The sequence below is a fragment of the Benincasa hispida genome, chromosome 11 (assembly GCF_009727055.1).
Source record: "Benincasa hispida cultivar B227 chromosome 11, ASM972705v1, whole genome shotgun sequence".
Taxonomy (NCBI): Eukaryota; Viridiplantae; Streptophyta; class Magnoliopsida; order Cucurbitales; family Cucurbitaceae; genus Benincasa; species Benincasa hispida.
The window spans coordinates 70,073,821-70,098,290 of record NC_052359.1 but is presented as its reverse complement, the minus strand read 5'-3'; the positions used below and the strand labels follow the sequence as shown (position 1 = coordinate 70,098,290).

Here is a 24,470-nt window from a genome sequence, read left to right as displayed (position 1 = left end):
CTTTAATGTCGGTTTTAAACCGACATTAAAGACCTGCTTAATTTATCCTCTCACTTTCTATTTTCCCCCCATTTTTTTTTATTTCCCTCTTCACTCTCCCCCTATTTTCTTTTTCCTCTCATTCCCACACTTCCCTCTTCAGACCCTATTCTTTTTCACTCCTCTTTTCCAAAACCTTGCCATTCGTCCATCAATCGTGGGTGAAGAGTTTGTCGTGGTGTAGATCTGGCCTCCGTGCAGGTCTGTTCGTCATGCAACCTGCGCCGCCGCACCCAATCGCTCGGATTTTCTGGTCATTTCGCCAGATCTCCTGCTCGTTTCGTCGTCGTTCACGTGTCTCCGCCGGATTTGTTGCTCGTTCCGTCTTCGTTCGCATGTCTCCGTCAGATCTGCTGCTCGTTCGTGTCTCTCCGTGAAGATCTGCTGCTCGTTTGGTATATTTGTGACAATAGAATTTACTACTTTTGTTTTCCAGATACCTCATCGATTTTCTCTTCCGATGATGCCCAATATCTGAGAAAACACCTTTCAGCCTCCAACTCTGCTTCTATTGCCCTTCGTCGTGATCGACTCAACAAGGAATCCTCTGAGGTTACCTATGTTAGCACTGATAGCATTCAAGTCTCGGGCGGTGTGAAGTTTGAGGTGTATGAGAATGAGGATTTGATTCTCTATGGCTCTTTGGAACGAATCGAGGCCAATTGGATTAATGGGAGCGTTGGATTGGAGAAAAATTCAAAGAAGACAAGTTGGATTATGGAATGTTTTATGGCTGCGTGCATGTGTTCGGGTTCCTCGGCCTTTTTCCAGCCTAAACTTGGGGTTTCCTCCCTGGCAATTAAGGTTTATATTGTCGGTTGTTGTTTCGGTATGCCAATGATCTTGACGCAGACAATTCAAGTTAGTCCGCGGCAGAGGAACTTGAGACAAGGTGTCCTAGATGCAATTCCCGAGGATGAAGAAGTTGGAAAGGAGGAGAATGGAAGTAATGGGTTGATTCGGCACCAGAAAGTGCAGGTAAAATGTTGTTCTCCTCTTATAATTTTGTTCTCAATTCTCTAGGCGTTTTGTGAGCTCGGGAATTTTGGGGTTAATCAAGGTGCTCGAGTTTGTAGGTTGCACTATGGTAGTTTGTGGGTTATTCATGCACTATGGTAGTTTTTGTGACAACTTTTGAGATTTGAAGTACATTGTGAGCTAAATTTGCTTATTGATATATGTGTTCTTGAATATTCATTTTTTGGGAATTCTGATAGTTATGTTGAGAACAAGTGGTTGTGAAATATTTTTTGGAGCGTGTTTCTTTGAATAGATTGAAGATAAATTTTTGATTTTGTTGTGGTAGCACCGTTATGTTGCCGAAAATTTTCCATCGTCTTCGTATCTCATATCTAGGTAACCAAGCTTCTCTTCTTCAAGATCTTGAAAAAGAAGATTCTCTCATCTATTGATATCAACTCTTGAGATCTATCTGTTTTTCTTGGAAGAATATATTTAAATTGGCTATTTCCTATTTTTTCTTTTTGTGTATGAGCTGAGAAAGAAAGATTACTAAAATAATGTATCTTTTGTTGTTTCTTCTTCAATATTTAAGACAACTTTGGAAGAGACATGGAAGGCATTGTCGTCGTTCTCGTGTCTCCACCGCACGCGTCACCAGGTTCGTTCTACCCTATACTTTTAATGGTGTTGTTTGTGTGTTTTTTAGGTGTTTGGAAGGGGTGGGGAAGGGATGGATTTATTGCAACAACAAGGGATTCACGTAAAAATTGTTCCTGGTAAGTGCATTTTTTAATGCTTGCAGTTTTAAGCACAGTTTCTAAGTGTTTTCAAGTGACTCTAATGATCTGAAAATTCCTATTTGAGAAGTTATAGTGTGCTTATTTCTCTTTGGACCATATTGGATTAGAATGTAACACTCGTTTATGATTCATGGGTACTATTTATTTGTAGTTTAGATTTGATTCAAGGTGCTTGAGTTTGTGGGTTGCACTATGGTAGTTTGTGGGTTATTCATGCACTATGGTAGTTTTTGTGACAACTTTTGAGATTTGAAGTACATTGTAAGCTAAATTTGCTTATTGATATATGTGTTCTTGAATATTCATTTTTTGAAAATTCTGATAGTTCTGTTAAGAACAAGTGGTTGTGAAATATTTTTTGGAGTGTGTTTCTTTGAACAGGTTCAAGATAAATTTTTTGTTTTGTTGTGGTAGCATCGTTATGCTGCCGAAAATTTTCCACCATCTTCGTATCTCATATCTAGGTAACCAATCTTCTCTTCTTCAAGATTTTGAAAAAGAAGATTCTCTCATTTATTCAACTATTGAGTTTTTTTGTTTTGCAGGTGCAACAAAGAAGTAAAGATTTGGTATCGTAACCTCTTTATGCTTTTTCTTGGGGAACTCTAGATCCAACACATTCACTACAAGAATTTTGCCTTGAATGTACTATTTATGCACATTCCCAATACACACGGTTAGTTGAATATGAATTATGATCACATTTTCACTTTCAATCCTTTGTCTTAAATCTTTATTGTTTGTGATCCTTTGAACAACAGTGGTCAGACAAAGATGCCTATAACCAGACACTACTGAAGTTGGGGGGTCTGTTCAAGAAGAATTATGAAGGGATCCATACTTACCAAGTAGAGAATGACAGTAAACTCATAATGTGTAATTTGTGTTTTCAAGGCCTAAATTATTGTACGACCTTTTAAATTATAATTTTATAGCAGAATTTGTGGATTAAATGTAATAGATTTACAATCCATACATGAATAATATGTCATAGCCACAATGTTCGATGATGATGTGTCATGTTATACTTTTTGGCCGAAAAAATGGATCGCAATGGAATTTAAAAAAAAAAAGGACAATGATTGATAAAACGGACAGATTCTGGGCTTCAATGTCGATTTAAAGTGCGTCATTTGATTCTTGGGCTTCAGTTGCAACCGACATTAAAGTCCACTTTAATGTCAACCAACATTAAAGAGCTTTAATGTCGGTTGCAACAGACATTAAAGACATTGTTATTAAAGCCCTTTAATGTCAGTTTAAAACCGACATTAAAGACAATCGACATTAAAGGGCTTTAATAACACTATCTTTAATGTCGGTTTAAAACCGACATTAAAGCCTGAAATTCTTCTAGTGATCTTATAAGTTTCCTTAACACTCGATAATTATAACATAATAATAAATTGAGGCTAACGGCCAGAGATGGGAAACAAGGAGTTATATGAGATTAGTGGAGGTGTAGTAAACTAGCTCGAATTAATATTATATTTACATTATTGACACATTTTTCTGTTTCATAAGTTTATATGATAAAATCAAATATTAAAACACTCTTTTTATGTCAATATCAAATCTATGGACCTATAAAAAAAAGTAACCACAATCTTTTCTAGTACAACAAGTGGATGATGGGAGATTAAACATCCGACCTTTAGTAAGGGAAAAAATCCATTTCATGTCCCCATTATATTTTAGTACAAAACAAAGGAGGAAAATAAATGTTTAAATAATACTTTTTTTCCTCTCTATATTTGTAAAATTAGGGTTCCTTTCAAAAATAAAATAAAGATAAGGGGCATTTGTGCCCCCAAACTGATTTGTTGAAAAGACGTTTAGCCGATAATAATAAGCCACTCTCTCATGCTCGTTTCCTAAGCCACCAGACGGCTCCACCACTAACAACCAGCAAAAGACGACCAATGGATTGGCTCCTTCAGTTACCAAAATACCCTCACCGAGATTCGGAACCGAGGTATTAGAACCAAGACATTTTCGTAAAATACCACCTTTACCCCTCGACTCGAGCGTTAAGACCGGTCAACGTCAAACAAACGATACAGCGCCGAGCGTGTTAATACTACTAAATCTTGACTTCATTATATAATGATAAAATAAATAATCCCAATTTCGAATCCATTCAAGCGTTAGGGTTTTCACTTAGCGAAATTTCTGGATTCCATCTTATTTTCCTCTCTCGATTCTGGTATGCTACACAGGGGCTGAGCCCCTACCTAATTACGAAGGTTTGTTTCTTCAATTCTGACCTGTAGAAGTTTTATCCAGGTTGCTAGAATTAGGGTTTCCATTTAATTTGTTTGTGATTGACATGGGAGAGTGAGATTCCGTAGTTGCCATTTTGTTCTTTTCTTTTTCCCGTATTTTCGGCGGCTTTACATCTACTTTTGGGTTTTCATTTCTGGATATGTGCGTTATGGTTTATCTTCATTTTTGTGTTAATGATAAGTCTACGTATTTACGGTTTTTAAGGACCGCTCTTGTGCGTTTCAACTTTCAATTAGTTCTTGGGTCGTCAATGAATGTTTTCTAGAAGAGAGGAAATTATTTGACTTAGTGGTGTTTAAATGTTTATAACTGAAGTACTGTTGTAGCAAGGATTTATGCTATCAAATTCTCTATACATGCGATCGGGTGACGGTGATTTTAGAATAGGGTTTTAACCTGATTGAGTTTGTAATAGACTTGGCCATGTTTATGTACCCATTTGGTGAAATTTTGACTTTGCAGGTTATAATTTTCTGGAAAACATGCTGATTTGGGGAAGTGTACTATGCATCTAGTTATCTGAAGATAGATGTGCTGGGAGGAATGATATTTTTTCTCATACAAAGTTGTAGTGGTTGCGTCCTGTGCAGGAGAAGAATCAAAGTGAGGCCCTTCTGTTTAAGGGGCTAATATGCCATCTTATATGTCAAAACTACGAGGGCCAGTTAAATTTCTAGGGTGGGAAGGTGGATTGAAAAGTTCACTGGAGCTGCTTTTGGGGAATCAGAAACTATTGTGTGGCAATTCTAATCTATTTCACTCGGTTCCTTATTCCTCACTTACAGAGTTGCATGCTCTCTTAAGACCTGACGCTATTTCTGGTGCTAGTTCAGAGCTAGTTAATCACCGGAGGAGTATCTCAGTTCTTGGGGCAATTTCTCGCACATTTTCTATTCCATCAGTGTCAAGCCCTGCATTGCAGACTTGTGGATATCATATTGATTGTGCCATTGCTGAATCCTATCAATATTCAACTCACAGCAAGTGTCAAGATAAACCAATGGCTGCTTGTGGTTCTAGAGCTACACTTGGTGAATGTTCTCTTGATAATTTAAGTTTTAGGAATGCTGCGTACTTGTCTCCTTCAGCGATCAGTGCTGGTATTTGTTTTAACAGTAGAAGTGTTGATAGCTGTCGGAAAGCCAGTATGAGTTTGAAAAATCAAGAGCAGCCTAGCAATAGTGTTATATATGGATACTTCACTTACAACGTTGCAAAAAGGTTTTGCAGTAGTTACCTACAAACTGTGTCAGGTGTAAGAGATCTTCATAGTTCATCAACTTCTCAGTTTGCTGCTGGTTCTGCTCCCAATGTGTCATTTGATAATTCTGCACGGGAGGAACAACTTGCCAATTCAACTGATTCATCTGAACAGTATGTTCTATACTAAATTTCTTCATTTAAATAAAAAATATTATAGTTTAATTTCATAATTAACTTTGGTCTTAACTTACAAGATTGATTGTATATAAATGTTATTGTCAAACGGACTTGTTCTTGCCTCAGGGATTGAAATAATCCCCCGTGGACTTGAATGGTTTGGAGAAATGTGTCATATTCATTTTGTTATTTGGTCATTCCTTTCTCATTGCTCCAACTATTGAGGAAAAATTGTGAATAATAGGTAGTTTGTTCTTGCTTAGTCAACATTTTTTTTTGTTATCTGGTTAAAATGAATCCATGGTTTTATGAATAATCTAACTGTTTTTTATTGTTTTTTTAAAATCTAATTATGGAACTCTTGTATTTGCTCAGTATGCTGAGGGCCCCTTCCCTTTTTCGGAGTGTTCTTCTTTATTTATAAATTTCCTACTGTTCTTAACAGGAAGATCTCGATGGGCAAATCATTGAAACTGGTTTCTGGATCATGCTATCTACCCCATCCCGATAAAGAAGATACTGGTGGAGAGGACGCTCACTTTATCTGTGTAGATGAACAAGCTATAGGGGTGGCTGATGGTGTCGGTGGTTGGGCAGATCTTGGTGTCGATGCTGGACAGTATTCCCGAGAACTCATGTCTAATTCGGTTAACGCAGTTCAAGAAGAGCCCAAGGGCTCAATTGATCCAGCTAGGGTCTTGGAGAAGGCTCACTCGAAAACAAAAGCCAAAGGTTCCTCCACTGCTTGTATCATAGCGCTTACAGAACAAGTATGTTGTTTCAATTGATACCATCACTCTTTATAAGTTTGATTGTAGGAAGTTGTTTGAGGGCTTGAAAGGTGGAGAGTGGAGACCGATCATATTTCAGTTGAGACCAAATTTCCTGTTTTGAATCTTTATATCCCTGATTTGGCACAATTATTTCCTTGATCAAAATAATGGAGGTTTCTATTTATTTGGAACTGTAACATTAGCTTAATACTTCTCATTTATAATGTAATAATATTTGCCAATAATTTTAGCTAGTTTCTGTACAAGTACTTGCTCGTATATTTCATCTTGCAAGGATGGTTGGCAGTTCTTTTGTTTTATTACTACTGCACAATGGGTAATAGTGTGAGACATCACTGCAGGGTCTCCATGCAATCAATTTAGGAGACAGTGGATTTATGGTGGTTCGGGATGGATGCACTATCTTCAGATCTCCAGTGCAGCAGCATGATTTTAACTTCACATTTCAATTGGAGAGTGGAAACAATGGAGATTTGCCTAGCTCTGGACAGGTTAATATGCTCATCGGCTTCTTTGCCATCTGTAGTTGTCTTTCCTGTTCTGATTTAGGAATTGGTCATATTTTTAGTGAGTTAAATAATATATGTATTGATGCTTTTATGTCAGATTAATTGTCCCCTTCCCTTATATCAATCTGCCATTCAAGATAACAATAATACGAAAGGTAGTTCCTCTCCTCACAGAAACCTATATAAATATGCGAAGAACCTCATAGATTAAACAGGTTTGTGACTTCCTCACATATGGTTAACTTTAACTTGAACAGATTTAATTTGAAGTCCATACTACCAAATAATATCACGAATTAGAAAAACTCCACCAATTATGGTATAGATCTTGGGACTGCTTTGCAAATGATCGTTATTTTGAGTAAAAATTGATATAAGTGGGCTTTTTTCCTCGAACTGCTTAAATCTCACTTAGTTTTTTGTTATTTCGTTTTAACTACTATATACCAATGAAAATGACCTGGGAACTACTATTCCGAAGGTCCTAGTATGAGTTGGGGGAATAAGCATATTGTCTTCCCCCGCTCTGCTTGTGGTACATCTTTTACATTTCCACGTTAATAAGGGAAGAGAAAAGGACAAGTGTAGTGTGCTCGTAATTATTTGTTGTTTGTTTTTTTCCCAGTTCATGCTTCACAATCTTGAAAGATTGAATGGTTTTGTTTGTAGAATGCTATATTTTTCAGAAATAGAGTGAACAGAGTTTGCAACCTTTCAAAAATGGGAGGTCATTTACTTATTTATTTTGATGGGATTTTTTAAACTTGTTCAGGTTTTCTCGGTCCCTGTTGCTCCTGGAGATGTCATAATTGCTGGCACCGATGGACTCTTTGATAACTTGTACAACAATGAGATCACTGCAGTGGTGGTTCATGCCATGAGAGCAGGCTTAGGCGCTCAGGTGACTGCCCAGAAGATAGCTGCTCTTGCACGCCAACGAGCTCAAGATAAAGACCGACAAACACCTTTCTCCACTGCCGCTCAAGATGCTGGGTTTCGCTATTATGGAGGCAAACTTGATGACATCACCGTTGTTGTGTCGTATGTCACGAGCTCTAACGATAAGTGAGTGCCATGAATTGTCTTCTCATATACCTGCATCTGGAGGCTTGTGTATATAATCTTTGCAGCATAACCATTAACAATGCTTATTGTATTTGAGCATTTCATTGAACCGTCTCAACTCTTTGCATGTTGAAGAGTGGATGACCTCTTTTGTTAGTGAAAAATATCAGAGGCGTGAGCCATCCCCAAGTTTGAGCACTTGTTTCTCTGTTTTCTACTTCCATCTCAAACCTTTTGTTGCTCGTCTGATGCATAATTGAACGAGATCAAAGTTCAAGGGTTTTATTTGATTGTTCTTTACTCCCTGTTTTCCACGGTACATAGCTAGAATTCAGTTTTTTTCCCCCTCTAAATATTTTATTATTGGAAAACTATTTCAATCAAATGGTTGAATTCTGACTGGCGGCTCCAATGTGGGGGTGGTTACCATGACGGTGATCAGTGTGACTTTTCTTTTTAGTCTGGTCTAGTTTCGAGTATTATACATTTTGATTTCTATATTTGAAGGTTTAAACTTTTAACATCAAATTTTCACTAAATTCATTTTTTATATTTAGTGTTAATATATGTTTTAAAAACTATAATTAATCAAGTTTGACTATAATTCATCCCTTTTCAAATTAAATTTAAAATTTTACTTTATAATTATTTTTAATTAATTAACAGATATTGACATTTATGATTGAAAGTGAGTATTTAATGGAAATTAAGATTAAAAATGTACAATCTTGAAGTTTAGGGATTAAATTAGAGCAAAATTTAAATGTGATGGATAAAATAATAGCATTTTGAAATTTAGTAACCAAATTGAAATTAAATTCAACATAAGAATCAAATGTGTAACATTTTGAAATTTAAGGATCAAATAAAAATAAGACAAAAAAGATGTTGGGGGCTGCATTGATGAGAGGCTTAACTCTCATTTATTATTCTTCTTATTTGTTACTAATATTGGGCCATATAAATTGATAATTTACGATTGCTTTCAGCATCGGGTACCTGATCGTTGCTCAATATTTCTATAAACGTTCTACATATTGTGGAAGTTCGTTGTAAAACAGTGATCGAGTTATTTATTATATAATAACAATTGCTCAAAATTCTTTGGATACTAGCAAATAAATGAAATAGAATTGTATTGATACTTAAGAGACCTAAGACATTTCATTTCAGTTATGCTTAATTTTTTTTCTTTTTTTATACCTTTTGAATAGTGTGTTTCATTTTCCTTTCCAAATATTACATCAGGTTTGAAAGGTGAAAATTCAGACATACTAAAAAAAAAAAACCAAAGAGGTACATGTCATTTTATTTTATATATAAAAATTAATATACGCTATTTTTTAGAGTATGGAAGTTATAATCCATTCAAGTATAGGTTGGTAAGTAAAATGGATTTAACTACCTTAATTTAGCCCCCACTTATATACATATATTATTCTCTCCTCCATGTATATTCTCTCATTTATGCGTCATTTCTTCCTCCTTCCTCTCTTTTTTCCTTGGCATGGGTGATCCTGCGATGGAGTAAACACGGAATGACAAGAACAGTGATGACAGACTTGGAGCGGATGACGACAATGACGAATTTAGAGCAAATGAACAATGACAGCGAACTCAAAATAAATGAATGCTGACGGCAGACTCGGAGTAGGCAAACAACAGACCTGATTTAACTTTTAGTTTTTTCCTATTTTTTATATATACGATGATATATATGTACTTTTTTTAGCTTCGGTATGAAATTTGATATATATTATGGTACATGTATTCGTTTATTTGATATAAACTGTAGTATATTTCATATATTGGTTAGAATATTTTTAAATACCTAACAAAATGTTCTAAGATATGTTTAAAATAACCATAAATCCGTTAAAAATGTTTTAAGGTATACTTAAAATAACCATTAACCCATCAAAAAAGCCAATAAGTTATAGGTGAAAACCAGCGTAAATAGAATTTCATTAAATGCATTTTTTTTTTTCAAATTGAGTAATGGAAAAGAAGTTTACAATACATTTATTTTCTCTCTCCAATTTATAAATGAGAAAAAATATATTAAATATATTTTATCCTCTATAATAAATGTATTAAAAAAAATAAAAAATTTATGAAAACTCCATAGATCTTGTTTGACAACTGGGGGATCCTCAACTAGGCCGAGGCCCAGAAGGGATATTGAATCTTAGTATTGAAAATGGAGGCCTTCATGAGTGAGACCAAGCCGAGTCCATTTTAATGGCTGCTCATAAATTCAGCAGAGGTCCAATGTTAGGGACAGTAATGACGGAAAGCAAAGCAACTGAAAAGAACGACAAATAACAACATTGGATCTTCTTCTTCCTCTCCTCTCTCTACCTCTACGCCCATCTCTTTCCCATTTTTCTCTCCCTTCCTCCTCTTCCAACTCACACATAATCAAAGTCAGCGCTTCCTCTCCCTCTTCCCAATTCCGATTACCAATATTTCTGCTACTCCACGATAATCCGAAACAACCCCATTTTCATTTCCATTTCCATGGATTCCTAACGAAACGCCCAATCCTCAATTCGAACAAGATTCTCTACTCTGCCCTGCCCTGCTTCTTCACTAACTCCGAACTGCCCCTCATTTCTCTATGGCTGGTCGTAAGGACAAAGCTCAATCAACTCGCGTCTCTCGAGTTCTCATCGCCATCGTAATCGGTGTTCTTCTTGGCTGTTTTTTTGCTTTCTTCTATCCTCATGGTCTTTTCGCCTCTGATCTGCCTATCCAGAACCGTCGACTCGGGAAATCCGAGTTTCAGGTTTGCTGCTTCTTGCCCTAATTTCGGTTTTCTGTACGATTCTTGATTATATAAATACCCCATTTGATTTCCCATTTATTGTTGCTGATTGCGACGTGAATCTGAATTGGCATGTATATTTTTAGGTTCCAAGTGTTGTTGGCTGTTGGTTGTACTTTATAGTCTTTCTTATACATCCTATAAATAAATAAGATTTATTATTATTATTATCTTTTACCTTGTGGAGTGTGAGTGAAGTTTATGTTTTGGGTTGAGTTGAGTTACCAAATCTAGAATTAATATATGATAAAGTTAGTAAATTGGTATTTGTGGTGCAGAGTTGTAAACTAATGTAAGGAGAGAAAGAGTAGAAAATAGAATTCTTCGATAAATGTATAAATTTTAATAGGAAATACTGTTGAAGTTTGTAAGGTTGGTTATTTAACACCGACTTATAAATTCGGTTGACACTGCTTGATTTTTGTGCTCTTTTCTAATTGAGTAGTGAAATTAACACAGTTAAATTTTTATGTTTTTGAAAGATTTCTCGATAGTATGTTCATTGTTGTAGCTGGATCAGTTCCTCTGTGGCGGTGACCTTTTAGCTATGTTTGTATTTTCACGGTTGGGTTTGTGTATTTCTGTGGGACCTAGAATGGCATGACAGTAGCCTAGAATGGTGTTGCGATCTTTTTGTTCTAAATATTTTATCTAAAAGTTAGTTTTGAAACGTTAATGAGAGGTCAATGATAATATTACAATTTTTAAAGGAATACGAATATCTATGAAACAAGAGATAAAGTTCAGGATTTTCTTTATATTAGAAATATCAATTTCAATGTAATGGAATTAAACGGTCGAGGTCAAAATTCGCTTACTGAAGTAAAGTATCCAGTAAAAACAAAATCTTCAAGTTTGGATAATTCTGAACATTTCTATATGCCAAAATATTACATGAACAGTGGATACTAAACTCAGTTCAGTCTCTTTTTTTCCCCAATTAAGAATCTAATCATCTTATCCAGTTTATATTTAGCTTTATTATGCTGTGCCTTGATCTAAATTGTGTAAGTTTGAATGTGCTTGGAGTCTTAACTCAATTTGGACTTGGCTTTGAATGTTTGTTGCAGGAATCATTTGTTTTGTTTTCTTAAAACTTACTTAGAAGTTGAAAGTTTAACTGCACTATTTGATGGAATCTTTGATCTCTTAGAGATCATGAAAGAAACTTTTTGTACATCCTTAATTTCTGTTTTTTTCCCTTTTTTCCCCTTCTTTTACAGGTTCAGTCTTCTTCCCCCTGTGAATCTTCAGACCGGTCCAAGAACCTTAAAGCCAATGTCGTTTCAATGTTAGAAAAGAACTCCCTGTTGGAGAAGCATATCAAGGATCTTACAAGGGAGCTGAAGATAGTAGAACAATTAAAAGATCATGCTCAGAAACAATATCTGGCGCTTGGTGAAAATCACAAAGCTGGTCCATTTGGTACTGTCAAAGGTCTTAGAACCAATCCGACTGTTATCCCCGATGATGCTGTGAATCCTCGATTGGCAAAGCTCCTAGAGAAAGTTGCTATTCAGAAAGAGCTGATTGTGACACTTGCAAATTCTAATGTAAAACCCGTGTTAGAGGTTTGGTTTACCAGCATTCAAAAGGTCGGTATACGCAATTATTTAGTCGTGGCTCTGGACCACCAGACCGAAGAATTCTGCATCTCCCGTGATGTTCCTGTCTACAAGAGAGATCCAGACAATAGCATCGATTCGGTTGGAAAGCAAGGAGGCAACCATCAAGTCTCTGCATTGAAGTTTCGCATTCTGAGGGAGTTCTTGCAACTTGGATACAGTGTTCTTCTCTCAGACGTCGATATAGTCTACTTGCAGAACCCTTTCAATCATCTTTACCGGGATTCGGATGTGGAGTCGATGAGTGATGGTCATAACAATATGACAGCTTATGGATACAACGATGTATTTGATGAACCTGCCATGGGTTGGGCTAGATATGCCCACACTATGAGAATATGGGTTTACAACTCTGGTTTCTTCTTCATTAGGCCTACACTTCCTTCATTGGAGCTTTTGGATCGCGTCGCTACTCGGCTTTCTCAAGAACAGGCATGGGACCAAGACGTTTTCAATGAGGAACTCTTTTACCCTTCTCGTCCTGGACGTGATGGGCTTCATGCCTCCAAGAGAACCATGGACATGTATCTCTTCATGAACAGTAAAGTACTGTTCAAGACTGTTCGAAAGGATCCAAAATTGAGACAGTTGAAACCTGTCATTGTTCATATAAATTACCATCCTGACAAGTATCCTAGAATGAAGGCTGTTGTCGAGTTCTATGTCAACGGTAAGCAAAATGCTCTGGATCCTTTCCCAGATGGTTCTGAATGATGGAAAACACCCTTCCAGCCACGTTATTACAGAGAACAATTGTACAAGGAAGATACATTTTGATAATCTCTAAAGAAAAACACATCAAAACATTCACTGTTCTTTCCTTTTCCAAGGTTTTTGTCAATTTACTTTTGTAAGAACATATGTAATGATATAGCTGAAATTGATAAACTTTATGATCTGCAAGAGGAAATTTTCCTTCACTTCTTACATCTGGGTCTACATTCTTGTTGTTTCATGTGTTTTTAAGGCTGCTTACGCATGTAATGCTGCCCATAATGTTCAACCAAACATGTTCTGCCAGTGACAATCTCGATTGTGATGACAGCTTGTCTTTCCTAACTTTTGGCTGTGTCTGTAGGGACTTTCCAATTAATGAACATCACAAAAAATTTCAGATTAATGGTCACCATGAGAATTTTAATTGGCTGATGCTGATGCTCTGCGCAGCCTAATTCCAAAATCCCAGCCTAATAATCCTTCTTTATTTGGCTTTGAGCTTTTCTCTTATCCACAAAATCAAATCTTCTCCAACGGCTTTGTGTGGCCTTTAATTCCCAGATGACTTTTTCATCAACCCCACTTCTGTCTTCGTCTGTGTTTTCGTTTTCAATAAGCTCCTCCGCTGAATCCCTGTTCTTTACTCCTTCAATTTCCTCTGCAACTGTTTCAAGAGATTCTGAGTTAACCCATGGAAAAAAAACTGGCGGGTTCGCCATTCCCGCCATTTGTTATTTGAAATTCGGAATTGGTTAGATGGGGTTTTATTAAAAGGGAAGAAAATGGAGAATTTATCGCAGAGAGAGAGCATTCTTTTGGGTTATTCGCTTCAGAGATCATTCACTAACCCTTCTTCATCGCCGAGAGCTTCTAATCGGAACTCAGACGATGTTGATTTTCACGACGTGTTCGGTGGTCCTCCGAGGAGGCGGTCATCGGTTCATGAAACGCGGTATAGCTTCTCCGAGACAGGGGATTCCTTTGCACTGAAAGGCGGCGATGATGAAGCACTGCCCGGCCAGGGTGGCCCCTGGTCCGGTTTGAATGAGAAACCGGTGTTTGGAGAAGAAGGTGTACACGGGCGGCGATTTCCGAGCAATGATTTTTACGATGATATATTTAAAGGCGATGACTCGGTGAATTCTTCTCCTCGCCGGCATGAGCGTGACATTTTCTCTTCCATTCCTGGTTCTAGGGTTCTAAGTCCGGCTAGACCTCTTCCGCCGCCGGCAGAACCCTTCGGAAGTTCTTCCCTCCCTGCACAATTAAGGTTCTTCTTCCCTCCCCTGGTCCGGTTTGAACGTATGCCTCGTTGTTTCTGGTTCTGATGTTCTTGGGGATATGGCTGCGTTGTGTTTGTTTCTTCTTTATGTGCATCGGGTATTTGTTAATATCTTGCTTCTGGTTCTTTCTGTTTGTGGCAGCCTACCATCCAGAATGGCCAAAGGGACCGATTTACCGGCATTCGGATCGAGCTCGTTAAGAAACAAGGATGTTGTTTTGAATGGAAGTCATACGAATTCTCCTAGGTTCACTCTTTCTAGATTTTCTTCTAGCACCTCGAGCAATCGTTTCGAGGATCTTAAAACTGATTACAATTTGTCGGACCGGACTTGTGTTTTGTCATCTGAATCCCAAGAACATGGCAGTGAGGGAGCATCGTCCTTCAAAAAACCTGATAATGCTTTGAGTGGGAACAGTTTAACGAAAGGAGTAGAAGATGGTTTAGAAGAATCAAATGGTGGTGGTCCATTTCAGTTCCATTTCTCAATTTACAAATGGGCAAGCAAAGGGGTGCCTCTGATGATGCCATTGAGAGGGAACGGGTCGAGATTAAGAGAAAAGACTTTGCTTAGAAAAAGCTCGAGCTCGACCGATAGGGTAGTTAAGTCGAAAAATGAAATGCATTCCCCAACATCGACTATACAGACTATTGATTTTCCTCCTGTTTTTCATGAAACGACGAAGGTCGATGATGAAAAGGGAACAGGTTTACTGCCTTACATAGATGTTGATCAAAGACTAAGCTCATCCGCACCTTCAGAAAACTTGAGCAGGCAAAGTTCTCGTAAGGATGTTGGCAGGGATAATAATATCGATCATCAAACGGAAAAAGAGAAACCTCATTCTTTGCCCGAAAAAGTTCCAAGTGAAAGTTCAGAGAAAAAGATGATTTCGACGACAATCGAAGATCAAAAGAATGAGGCTAAATCTCTAAGCTCCTTTCTTCTCTACAGTGACAGTGAACAGAGTATGTTCTGTTGCAAGACAACTTTTTTCGTGTTCGTATTATGTCATTCTAACAACTAGTTTGAATTAGTTTCATTTCATGCAGGTGAAGAGGGGATAGCCAAAGAGTATCGTAAAGGGGAAACCATGGCGAAAAGTGACATGAAATCATCAATTCTTTCTGATTTAAGTAGTAGCCCAAAGAAACAGGACAAACAAACTTCACTGAGAAATTCCAAAGTGAAAAAACCAACTCCCCCAAGTTCAGACATGGAATCTGGGCATAACATTAGCAGAAAGAAAGTTGGTGGAAAAATTTCAGAGTTTGTTAAGCTTTTCAACCAAGAACCTGCGTCGAGACCCCGAGAAGTAGTTAATTTAGAAAACGACAACTTTACAATGAAACAGGAAAGTGCTTCAAAAGCTCAAACAGAAGCAATTGTCAATAAAATAAGGAAAGATGAGAAGCCCAAGTTGAATAGTAACACAGATGCTTCCATCAAGGTGAGTAACTGTGAGAAATTAACCAGCCACTCTCTTTCACACCATTGAAGTTAAGAATTTGCAAGTCAATTATTATTTATGGACCTTAATTTTCAATCTTTGTAGGGAGATGATGTTTCCAAGCAGTCAGTGGATGATCACTCTTCTAAAAAAACTGCTAGCAACAGAAGTAGCTTTGCTTCTTCCAAAGAGAGTAGTCCAGCTCCAAACACTGGTTAGTCATGCTTCTGTGCTGTGTACTTGATATTTTTCTGTCCGAGAGGAAGTAGCCGTACTCGTGGTTTTTTCAATCATCCATTTCATAACATATTACTTCTCGATGTCAGTTCACGTTCCCGATGTCGCAAAGTCTACAGTTCCAGACGTGGAGGAGCCCTTCCAGGACAATTTCTCAGTATGTTTATCCTTGTGGAAATGAATTTTCGGTATTAAGTCGGTTCTATCTACTATTCTGCTCACAAATTTGTTAGAAACCAAAGTGTTTGTTTCTCTCTCTCTTAATCCCTAGAGAGGAGTATAAAATTATGCATCGATTATATTCGCATATGAAACGTGAAATGGTGTGTCAAATGCTTTGCATCAATCAATGGCTAACAATCTAAGGATCTGATTTAGTTAGTTTCTGAACAGGTAAAAGAGCTACCACAAGACTACAGCAACTCCGCAGAAACAAACAATGGTCGTGAAGAACTACAAGTAATGCATCTCACATTGAATACATGTATTGTGTTTATTGCAACACATGATGAGGTAAGCTGATAAGAACTTCTTACGATGCAGGCGATCGAGACTAAAATACGGCAATGGTCAAACGGGAAGGAAGGGAATATACGTTCACTGCTGTCAACTTTGCAATATGTGAGTCTGTTATCTTATTAACTCCGTTGGCTGCCAAGCAATTTGAATACTCTGGGATTGCCTTGCTTCACCAATAAGAACCTTTCCTGTCAATCGGATTGTTACATTTGTAGTTCGTTCTTGAGATCTACGCTCGACATTCTTCAATTTCTATAAACTGTTGTTGGCTGTATGCAAGGTTCTTTGGCCTAAGAGCGGATGGAAACCTGTTCCTCTCGTTGATATAATCGAAGGGAATGCAGTCAAAAGATCTTATCAGAAAGCTTTGTTATATCTACACCCTGATAAGCTACAACAGAAGGGTGCTTCATCAGATCAAAAATATATTGCAGCAAAAGTTTTTGAAATATTACAGGTATTCAACTTTACTTCCATATAAAAAATTTACAACCAAACATGAATTCTGTCTTAAAAGGGTATTTTAGTCCAATGATATGATAAAACAATTATACTTCTACAAACTTTGAAACCATTCTATCTTGTAAATGCTTCTTTATACATTGCTTTTGATTTGTTATGCGAAGCTAAAAAATTGGAATCATGTTTCTTTTTTAGTACAATAACATGTGGAGGTGAAAATTCGAACACTTGACCTTTAGGTTGATGATATATTACGTTAGCTATTAGAGTTATAGACGGAGGGGGATTTCCGATTCTAATATCTATTGGTTTCATTTGTGTTAATGAGAGTTTAACAGTTGGATGTTAATCTTTGGATTGGTGTAGGAGGCTTGGACTCATTTCAATACGCTGGGAGAATTGTGATATATCGGCAAAATGGAAGGGAAGGAAATGAGGTGAACACAAAAGAGGCGCTTTTTAAGTGCCATTTGCAATTTGTATACATACAAAATCGAAATGTCCTTTAATAAAGAAAAATAATTTAAATAATTTCTTATTTTTAGAATCAATTATAAAATATTACTTTTCATTGTTTTATTACACAATCATCAATGATCACTTTAGGAAATAAATTTATGGTTAAATTACAAATTCAATATCCAAACTCATTGATCGTAATGGTATTTGACATTCATGAGCATTTAAAATCCATCAATTAGGGTCAATCTTTATTCGTTTGATGTTAACTTGAATATGACTTAACTAATCAATACACATATTATTGACCAAATAATCAACCTTGTCAAATGTGCTTTGTAGGACGATTCACTTCCTATAACACTATAAAAGAGTACACCACAACAAGAACAGAGTGGAAGAAAACATTGTGTGATGGGAGTACTAAAATTCTTTGTACATCATATATTTCATAAATGTCTTAGATTTTGAATTATTTTGTCAGGAGTTTTCAATTTTAATTTTAGACCAATTTAATATTTTCACAATTATTTCAAAAAATTTTAAATATTTAATTATTTCCTTATTATCATTTTTTAAGTTTGATTTTGATTTTTTTATTTATTACTTATGGTTGATATTCATTTAATGCATAAAAATTCAAATTAATATTTCCTTCATTTGAAGAGATTTTACTTATTTTCTTTCATATTTCTAACTAAAAATTGATCACTTCTCTATTGATATCTCAAGTTTATGTCAAATATACTGGAAAATATAAATATATATCGCACATATCATGGTTTACTTTTTGGTACGCTTACAAATATATTGAAAAAATGTATATATTATTCGGTATATAAAATGATGTATTGTACAAATTGTCCATGTACTTATTAAATGTATTTTGTTTATTTAAAAAAAAATTGAAATATATATCGAAATATATTGTATTGTATATATCAAATATATCTTGTTATCTCTTTAAAAAAAAAAAAAAAATTGTGTTAGGTTTCAGAAAGAAGACCATTTTGGAAAGTTGATGACCAGAGCTAATTAATTTTTCTGGATTTGGGCCATAAATAGATGGGCTTGGCATCTGGAGATTTAAAATAGAAGCCCAAGAATAGGGGATCGGATGGGCTGAAGTCCACAAAACGAAGACCATTAAGAGGGATAGATAGATCCATTAAATCAAATTTAAATTTAAAGGAAAAAAACAAAAAAGTTGATGATATTTCAGTGGAGGCGATGAGGTAGCCGTTGGTTACCCACTATTGATGTTCTTTTTCGTGTGCTTTCTCTTTTTCTTTTCTTTTTTAAAACTTATTTTTGAGAAACGGCAAAGGAAATTGGCCAATTACAACGCGACACCTTCTATTTTCCACATCACCCAAACTGACTATGACGCTTTGCCTAAGCCATAATCCCAACGTCCCTTTTTTCCTCTTTTTCCATTTATACCCTTTCCTAATTCCATTTATGCCCTTCTGCATTTTTGCATTGCAAGTCATCTTTTTCATTTTTAAATTCTCGACAAAATCCTATTCAAGTTTCCTTCCTTTTTTTTCTTTGTTTTGGGTTCAATTCTTATATTTAGTCTCTCCATTTGGAGATGTTTGTGTTGAATATTAATTCTTATGCCCTACATTTGTTAGATTAAAACAAAAAATTTATGATTTTTTTCTACAATATGTGGGATAAAATTGAACTTTTGACTTTGAGATTGATAAGACTAACAATCAATTAAGTTATGCTCATTTTGATAAAATAAAAGTAATTTAAAGTGTGTTTGGGAGAAAGACTAGTGTTTTTATTCCCCAATTAGCTACATCAACACTATTTCAAAACTCTCATTTGTACAATATTTACTATTTGGTACAGTTTTTACTATTTTACATTCATCGATTTTTTATTATTTGCTACCGTGTTTACTATTTTCTTCTCAAATTAAAATAGTTTCCACCTCAAATACATACTATTGTAATCAAAACTAAAATAACCTACACCCTAAACACAAACTATTATAACTTAGAATTATAATAATCTACCTCTTATCCCAAAAGAAAAAAGAAAACTAAAAGTATAGAAAAAAAAGTAGTGGATAATAAAGTAGTAGATGAGTATTAACAATGACAATGGTGCAATTGGTAAATATGGATGGCAGGCAGTGACAAATTGGGTTTTTCACCCCCACCATACTTGGAAGAGAAACCGGTAAAATTCTATAGCCACGCGTGCATTGTCACCGGCTATTGTAGGTATCCCGTCCAAATCCAAACGAGCTTTCAGTTTAAAATGAACCTTCAGCAATCGACCCGTTTCTTCGTCGTTCTCCGCCCACGGAGTCACTGCTCTCTCTCGCCACGCCCTTCTGCTCTTCACTGCCAAACCCTAACCCTTTCTTTCCACCTCTTTTTGCCATCTCAACACCAACAATCTCTTCATTTTCATCTTCTCCGGAAATTTTGACGTTCGTTGCTCAGCTTTCTTCGTTTTGATCCACACCAAATTCGCTTCTGGAAGCAATTTAGATATCTTTCTTCAGCAATGTCTGTGGCTACCAAGCTCCAATCCCACGCTAAACCGGTTTTGGAGTCCCGAGTAATTCTTGGACCTGGCGGGAACAGAGATAGGGCGCCTGAGAAGCCGAAATGTAAACAGGACACTTTGAAGAAGACAGAGAAGCAGAACAGGGCGCTTCCGATGATTTCTGAATCGGTTATTAGGGACAATGTCTCCGTGGGGAGCTCCTGCTCTTCTGATTCTGTATCAAGTAATTATTCCGCCAAATTGTTGAAACCCAAAGTCAAACCCTCCGCTGTGAAGCCTGTGAAGGCTGTTGCTGCTGGCGGTGACCTAAACGCCACCATAATGTCGCCTAGCCTCTCCCTTCCGGGGAAACGCTGTGATTGGATAACGCTACATTCGGGTAAACTTGATTAAACTCTGCTTATTTTTTTTACTATTGCTTAGTTTAATTAGTTAAGAGGAATCTTCTGGTTGTTAAGAAAATGATGGATACGAGAGTGACAACTTTCGTACTTGCATTGCAATATTTTGTATTTTAATGCAATTCAACCTTTAATTTCTTCATATTTTATTTGGAGAACATATGACACTGTTAAAAATATAAAAATTAAAATAATAATCAAGTTATATAGAATTGAAATGTCGGTTAAGTATGCAATTGTCCGGTGCAAAAATGAAATTAGTTCTTCTATTTATTCATTTTTAATCGGATTTTAAGGTAATGTTGTGATCAAAATATTTATTGCGTCGTCTAAGTTGATATGGCTAGAATTGGACAGCAGCATTTAATAACAGATCAACCTCAGTATTTTTCATGCCATGAACACATTTATTTGGGAAAATTTTATTTTTATTTTTTGTTAAAAATACTTTATAGAGCCGTGTTCTACGTCTGCCCATTTGTATTTTTAGAACGTTGTGTGTGACTTTTTCCTTTTCATTATAATGTTATTTTTAATCCCAAAACATCTTCAAATATTGGAATTTAGATTACATAATTCATTATAATGTATTGTTTCTTTTTGTTTCATTCTTCAAATTATTAGAGATAAATGGTATAATTGACCCGCCCAAAATGGAATATACCTCGCTTTTTAAACCCAAGTTTTTGGTTTTACATTTTGCTGGTTCATCATGAACAAAAGTACCAAAACGGCCTTATTATGCACATGTACTCTCTCTCCTTTTCGCTACCATACATCCTCACTTTCGATCCTTAGCTCTCACTACTTTTGTTATTTGCTCCCTTATAACAAAAAGAGTGAGAGCAAAGAGCAAGAAAACCTTAATACTAAGAGTTAGAGTAGTGAGAGTTCGATAATTTCACGTTAATTTAGAGTAGTGAGAGTTCGATAATTTCACGTTAATATGACATAAATAGAAGGTGTATATATATATAAACTTGGTTTGGATTTTATTTGGACCTTCCAAAATGGATCATCTATATAAAAACCCAAATTATTGTTGTACGAGGAAATCTACTTATTATGTTATTTAAATATTACATTTCATTATGATTGTGATTGTTACTGTTTTTAAGAATAATAATATAAACATTTAAAAATAGAGAAATGTTTTGTTTTGAAAAATTATTTCAAATGGTAAAATTGTTGAAAATATTTACAAGATGAAGTAAAATTTTAGAACTATCAATGATAGACACTGTCACTGATAGATATGGATATTTTTATTTATTTTTTTATATTTGAAAACAGCCATTTCCTTTTTTTGTCGGTTGTTTGTTTATTCAATAAATATACCTATAAAGCAATGTACTTAAATCTTTCATAAAACAACTCCTTTCATTTTCGACTTGAATATCATCTAATCTTGTTATATGATGGTTTCTTGTAGACCCACTTTACATTGCTTTTCATGACGAAGAATGGGGAGTCCCAGTTCATGACGACAAGAAGCTATTTGAGTTGCTTGTATTATCACAAGCCTTAGCGGAACTTACTTGGCCCTTGATTCTTAGCAAGAGAGATATATTTAGGTCTAACTTTTCATTTTTCTATTTTCTTTTGCCCAACACTTAAAATAAAAATCTCTCCCTGTAAAAGAACATTATTCTAAAATGTCAACGATCTCTTCTCTCGTCTTCGCAGGAAAGTTTTGAATGATTTTGACCCATCTGCCATCGCACAGTTCACAGAGAATGAGTTTACAACACTAAAAGTAAATGCCATCCAGCTCCTGTCTGAACCAAAGCTTCGTGCAATCGTCGAGAACGCCAATCAAGTACTCAAGGTATTGAGTTTTGGCTAAGCTTTAGCACTTTTTCCTAGTTTTTAATTAAGCCAACAAAGCCCCACCCCACAAGATCAAGCGTTTGGTTGTCTCAACTTCCATCTCTTTCAAGTAGTTGAAAGTTGAATCTCTAAGTTTCAATGCCTTTTTACAGATTCAACAGGAATTTGGTTCCTTCAGCAACTATTGTTGGAGCTTTGTTAACAAGAAGCCAATACGAAACAGTTTCCGATACAATCGTCAAGTACCTGTAAAGACGCCAAAAGCGGAGTTCATGAGCAAGGATTTGATCAGGAGAGGATTTCGTTGCGTCGGGCCAACTGTGGTTTATTCCTTCATGCAGGTTGCTGGAATTGTTAACGATCACTTGGTTAATTGCTTTAGATATCAAGAGTGCGATGCAAAGATAAAAGACGATGCAAAATTGAGAGTAGAAGATAAACGCTCGGAATCACTTACCGGAGCTTTGGAGAAGCCTTGCTTGACTAGGCCCTGACATGTTCGTAGAAAAAGGTTCTCTCTAACTAATCTTACGAATATCATTGTAATAAAATCATGATGCTGAGTAGTTTGAGTTCCTTTTTTTAGAATTTATAATTGCTTATTTGTAGATGATGTATTAACATTGACGTTATAACGTAATTGTAATTTGTATTTACAAACAAAAACACCGTTGGTTTCATGTGATTATTTCGCTTCTGTAAGACCCCTAATCATAAATGCCTACAAACGTAGGGGCACAAAAGGGAATAATGAGCGAAGGAAGGATTAAGTGGTAATATTCAGTGGAGAAGATATCCAACCCTCTTGAATGTGTTGAAAAATTAGGTTACTCTAGGTTATTTGATTCCTTGTTCTTGTTCCATTTATGTTGTTTATCATTTGTAACTTTTCCCTTGACGTTCATAAATAAAATCTATATCATTGCGTTGCTCTATCTTGGGAACTTGTTGGGAATTTCTGATTGCAGGTGTGGATTCTAAATAAATTGGTATCAGAGCCTAGTTTGGAAATTTGGGAAAGACGCGAGCCAAGAAGAAACGTGAGATGGAAGAGAAGGTAGATAGCAATATGAAGGGAATCTCGGAACTCTGGGAAGAAATGGTCGAAAAGAAGAAGAGCTTGGAACAAATAGGTATTACGGTGCAATATCTGACAGAGATGCGAGAAAAAGAGGAAGCGAGCATCACGAGGGAAACTCGGAAATCCAAGACGACCGAGGAAGGAGAATGGGAGAGCTCGCAGACAACGCTTAATGGAGGATCGAACGATCGCAACAAATACAAGAGGTTAGAAATGCCCACATTTATTGGTGAACACCTTGATTTCTGGGTTTATAGGGCAAAACATTACTTCGAGATACATGAGTTGACGGATGAAGAGAAGATTAAGGTCTCTGCTATCGCATTTTCACCTAAAGCTGTAGACTGGTTCAGATGGGCTCACAATCAAAGACCAATACAGACATGGGAGGATTTGAAACGACAGATGTTTGATAGGTTTCGACCCACACAAGAAGGTACACTCCTTTCATGACTCTTACGCATTAAACAGGAAGGATCTTATGAAGACTATCGAAACAAGTTCAAGACATACGCAACACCAATTCCAACTACGTTGGAGGAGGTACTGGAGAACTTCCTCAATGGGTTAGCCCATCAATCATGGCGGAAGTAGTAAGTCGACATCCGGTGGGCCTGGAGGCATGTATGAAAGAGGCCCAAGTTGTGAGCAATCGAAACTTGGCACTACATATGACGTAATAGGAAGTGGGCCCAGGCCCAACAGCGGCCCAAAAGGTCTCTAACAAACAGTTTGCGAGAGGTGAGCCCAAAATGAAAGGGAATTGGGCCCCAAATGAAAAGCTAAGAAGTGTTGTACTTGTTAGAATCAGAAAACACGCAGTAGAAGTTAAATGGATCAATAAGCATTCTAATTCATTGATTTTGGCTTTAAATTAAGTATGCTCGTAAACTAATAAGAGGGTTTCATGACATACCTTTGTAGAACCCCTTGAATCTCGATTCCAGTTGCAAATCTTCTCCAAATCAACTTGTGAACCAGTTCAAAGCCTTCCTCCACTATTCTCTTGATGTCTTAGATTGAGTTGTGGGACTCAAAATAAGCTTTGAATAAATGGAATTTGGAGAAGAAGTCACTGCATCATCATGGAAGAAGGTCATCTTCAACTTCAAGTTTTTCAGCAAAACTCAACAAATGCATGCCTGATTTCCACTTTAATCTTCTCTATTTATTGCAAGACTATCATGCAAAGAAGATAGCTGCATGAGTTG

The 24,470-nt window shown here is 36.3% G+C and overlaps 5 protein-coding genes across 12 annotated transcripts; all 5 read left to right on the top strand.

The window, feature by feature from the left end:
• Positions 1-251: 251 nt before the first annotated feature.
• On the top strand, positions 252-1,185 carry LOC120090835 (uncharacterized protein At1g01500-like). The gene is made up of 2 exons (XM_039048539.1): positions 252-372; positions 476-1,185. The coding sequence occupies exons 1-2, from the start codon at positions 252-254 to the stop codon at positions 1,060-1,062; spliced, it is 708 nt and encodes a 235-aa protein (XP_038904467.1). The 3' UTR covers positions 1,063-1,185.
• A 2,709-nt stretch (positions 1,186-3,894) lies between these two features.
• On the top strand, positions 3,895-8,121 carry LOC120091127 (probable protein phosphatase 2C 55). 2 transcript variants are annotated; one of them, XM_039048985.1, is made up of 5 exons: positions 3,895-4,048; positions 4,551-5,462; positions 5,914-6,238; positions 6,604-6,753; positions 7,544-8,121. In XM_039048985.1, the coding sequence occupies exons 2-5, from the start codon at positions 4,720-4,722 to the stop codon at positions 7,838-7,840; spliced, it is 1,515 nt and encodes a 504-aa protein (XP_038904913.1). In that variant the 5' UTR covers positions 3,895-4,048; positions 4,551-4,719; the 3' UTR covers positions 7,841-8,121. The 2 variants fall into 2 exon arrangements, with proteins under 2 accessions (XP_038904913.1, XP_038904914.1); XM_039048986.1 differs by lacking the exon at positions 7,544-8,121 and adding an exon at positions 6,869-7,511.
• Positions 8,122-10,081: 1,960 nt separating this feature from the next.
• On the top strand, positions 10,082-13,215 carry LOC120091512 (arabinosyltransferase RRA2-like). The gene is made up of 2 exons (XM_039049589.1): positions 10,082-10,624; positions 11,887-13,215. Exons 1-2 carry the CDS (start codon positions 10,457-10,459, stop codon positions 13,000-13,002), a joined length of 1,284 nt encoding a protein of 427 aa, XP_038905517.1. The 5' UTR covers positions 10,082-10,456; the 3' UTR covers positions 13,003-13,215.
• Positions 13,216-13,359: 144 nt separating this feature from the next.
• Positions 13,360-18,679, top strand: LOC120091511 (J domain-containing protein required for chloroplast accumulation response 1). Of its 5 annotated transcripts, none has more exons than XM_039049586.1 (10): positions 13,360-14,275; positions 14,430-15,256; positions 15,326-15,738; positions 15,844-15,952; positions 16,065-16,132; positions 16,369-16,434; positions 16,519-16,596; positions 16,775-16,951; positions 17,323-17,393; positions 18,481-18,679. In XM_039049586.1, the coding sequence occupies exons 1-9, from the start codon at positions 13,788-13,790 to the stop codon at positions 17,359-17,361; spliced, it is 2,265 nt and encodes a 754-aa protein (XP_038905514.1). In that variant the 5' UTR covers positions 13,360-13,787; the 3' UTR covers positions 17,362-17,393; positions 18,481-18,679. The 5 variants fall into 5 exon arrangements, with proteins under 5 accessions (XP_038905514.1, XP_038905515.1, XP_038905513.1 ...); XM_039049587.1 differs by having other exon boundaries at positions 18,406-18,679; XM_039049585.1 differs by lacking the exon at positions 18,481-18,679 and adding an exon at positions 17,758-17,895.
• Positions 18,680-19,598: 919 nt separating this feature from the next.
• LOC120091513 (DNA-3-methyladenine glycosylase 1) lies at positions 19,599-24,116 on the top strand. Of its 3 annotated transcripts, none has more exons than XM_039049591.1 (5): positions 19,599-20,326; positions 21,781-21,922; positions 22,035-22,176; positions 22,331-22,689; positions 23,147-24,116. In XM_039049591.1, exons 1-4 carry the CDS (start codon positions 19,945-19,947, stop codon positions 22,670-22,672), a joined length of 1,008 nt encoding a protein of 335 aa, XP_038905519.1. In that variant the 5' UTR covers positions 19,599-19,944; the 3' UTR covers positions 22,673-22,689; positions 23,147-24,116. The 3 variants fall into 3 exon arrangements, with proteins under 3 accessions (XP_038905519.1, XP_038905520.1, XP_038905518.1); XM_039049592.1 differs by having other exon boundaries at positions 22,912-24,116; XM_039049590.1 differs by having other exon boundaries at positions 22,331-24,116.
• Positions 24,117-24,470: the final 354 nt, after the last annotated feature.

Coding starts and splice junctions, on each gene's coding strand:
- LOC120091512 (XM_039049589.1), top strand. CDS start 10,457: ATGGCTGGTCGTAAGGACAAAGCTCAATCAACTCGCGTCTCTCGAGTT. Junction 10,625..11,886: donor TCGGGAAATCCGAGTTTCAG/GTTTGCTGCTTC, acceptor CTTCTTTTACAG/GTTCAGTCTTCTTCCCCCTG.
- LOC120090835 (XM_039048539.1), top strand. CDS start 252: ATGCAACCTGCGCCGCCGCACCCAATCGCTCGGATTTTCTGGTCATTT. Junction 373..475: donor TGCTCGTTCCGTCTTCGTTC/GCATGTCTCCGT, acceptor TTTGTTTTCCAG/ATACCTCATCGATTTTCTCT.
- LOC120091127 (XM_039048985.1), top strand. CDS start 4,720: ATGCCATCTTATATGTCAAAACTACGAGGGCCAGTTAAATTTCTAGGG. Junction 6,239..6,603: donor TCATAGCGCTTACAGAACAA/GTATGTTGTTTC, acceptor ACATCACTGCAG/GGTCTCCATGCAATCAATTT. Junction 6,754..7,543: donor ATTTGCCTAGCTCTGGACAG/GTTAATATGCTC, acceptor AAACTTGTTCAG/GTTTTCTCGGTCCCTGTTGC.
- LOC120091511 (XM_039049586.1), top strand. CDS start 13,788: ATGGAGAATTTATCGCAGAGAGAGAGCATTCTTTTGGGTTATTCGCTT. Junction 15,953..16,064: donor TAGTCCAGCTCCAAACACTG/GTTAGTCATGCT, acceptor TCTCGATGTCAG/TTCACGTTCCCGATGTCGCA. Junction 16,435..16,518: donor ATGGTCGTGAAGAACTACAA/GTAATGCATCTC, acceptor CTTACGATGCAG/GCGATCGAGACTAAAATACG.
- LOC120091513 (XM_039049591.1), top strand. CDS start 19,945: ATGTCTGTGGCTACCAAGCTCCAATCCCACGCTAAACCGGTTTTGGAG. Junction 20,327..21,780: donor TTGGATAACGCTACATTCGG/GTAAACTTGATT, acceptor GGTTTCTTGTAG/ACCCACTTTACATTGCTTTT. Junction 22,177..22,330: donor ACGCCAATCAAGTACTCAAG/GTATTGAGTTTT, acceptor GCCTTTTTACAG/ATTCAACAGGAATTTGGTTC.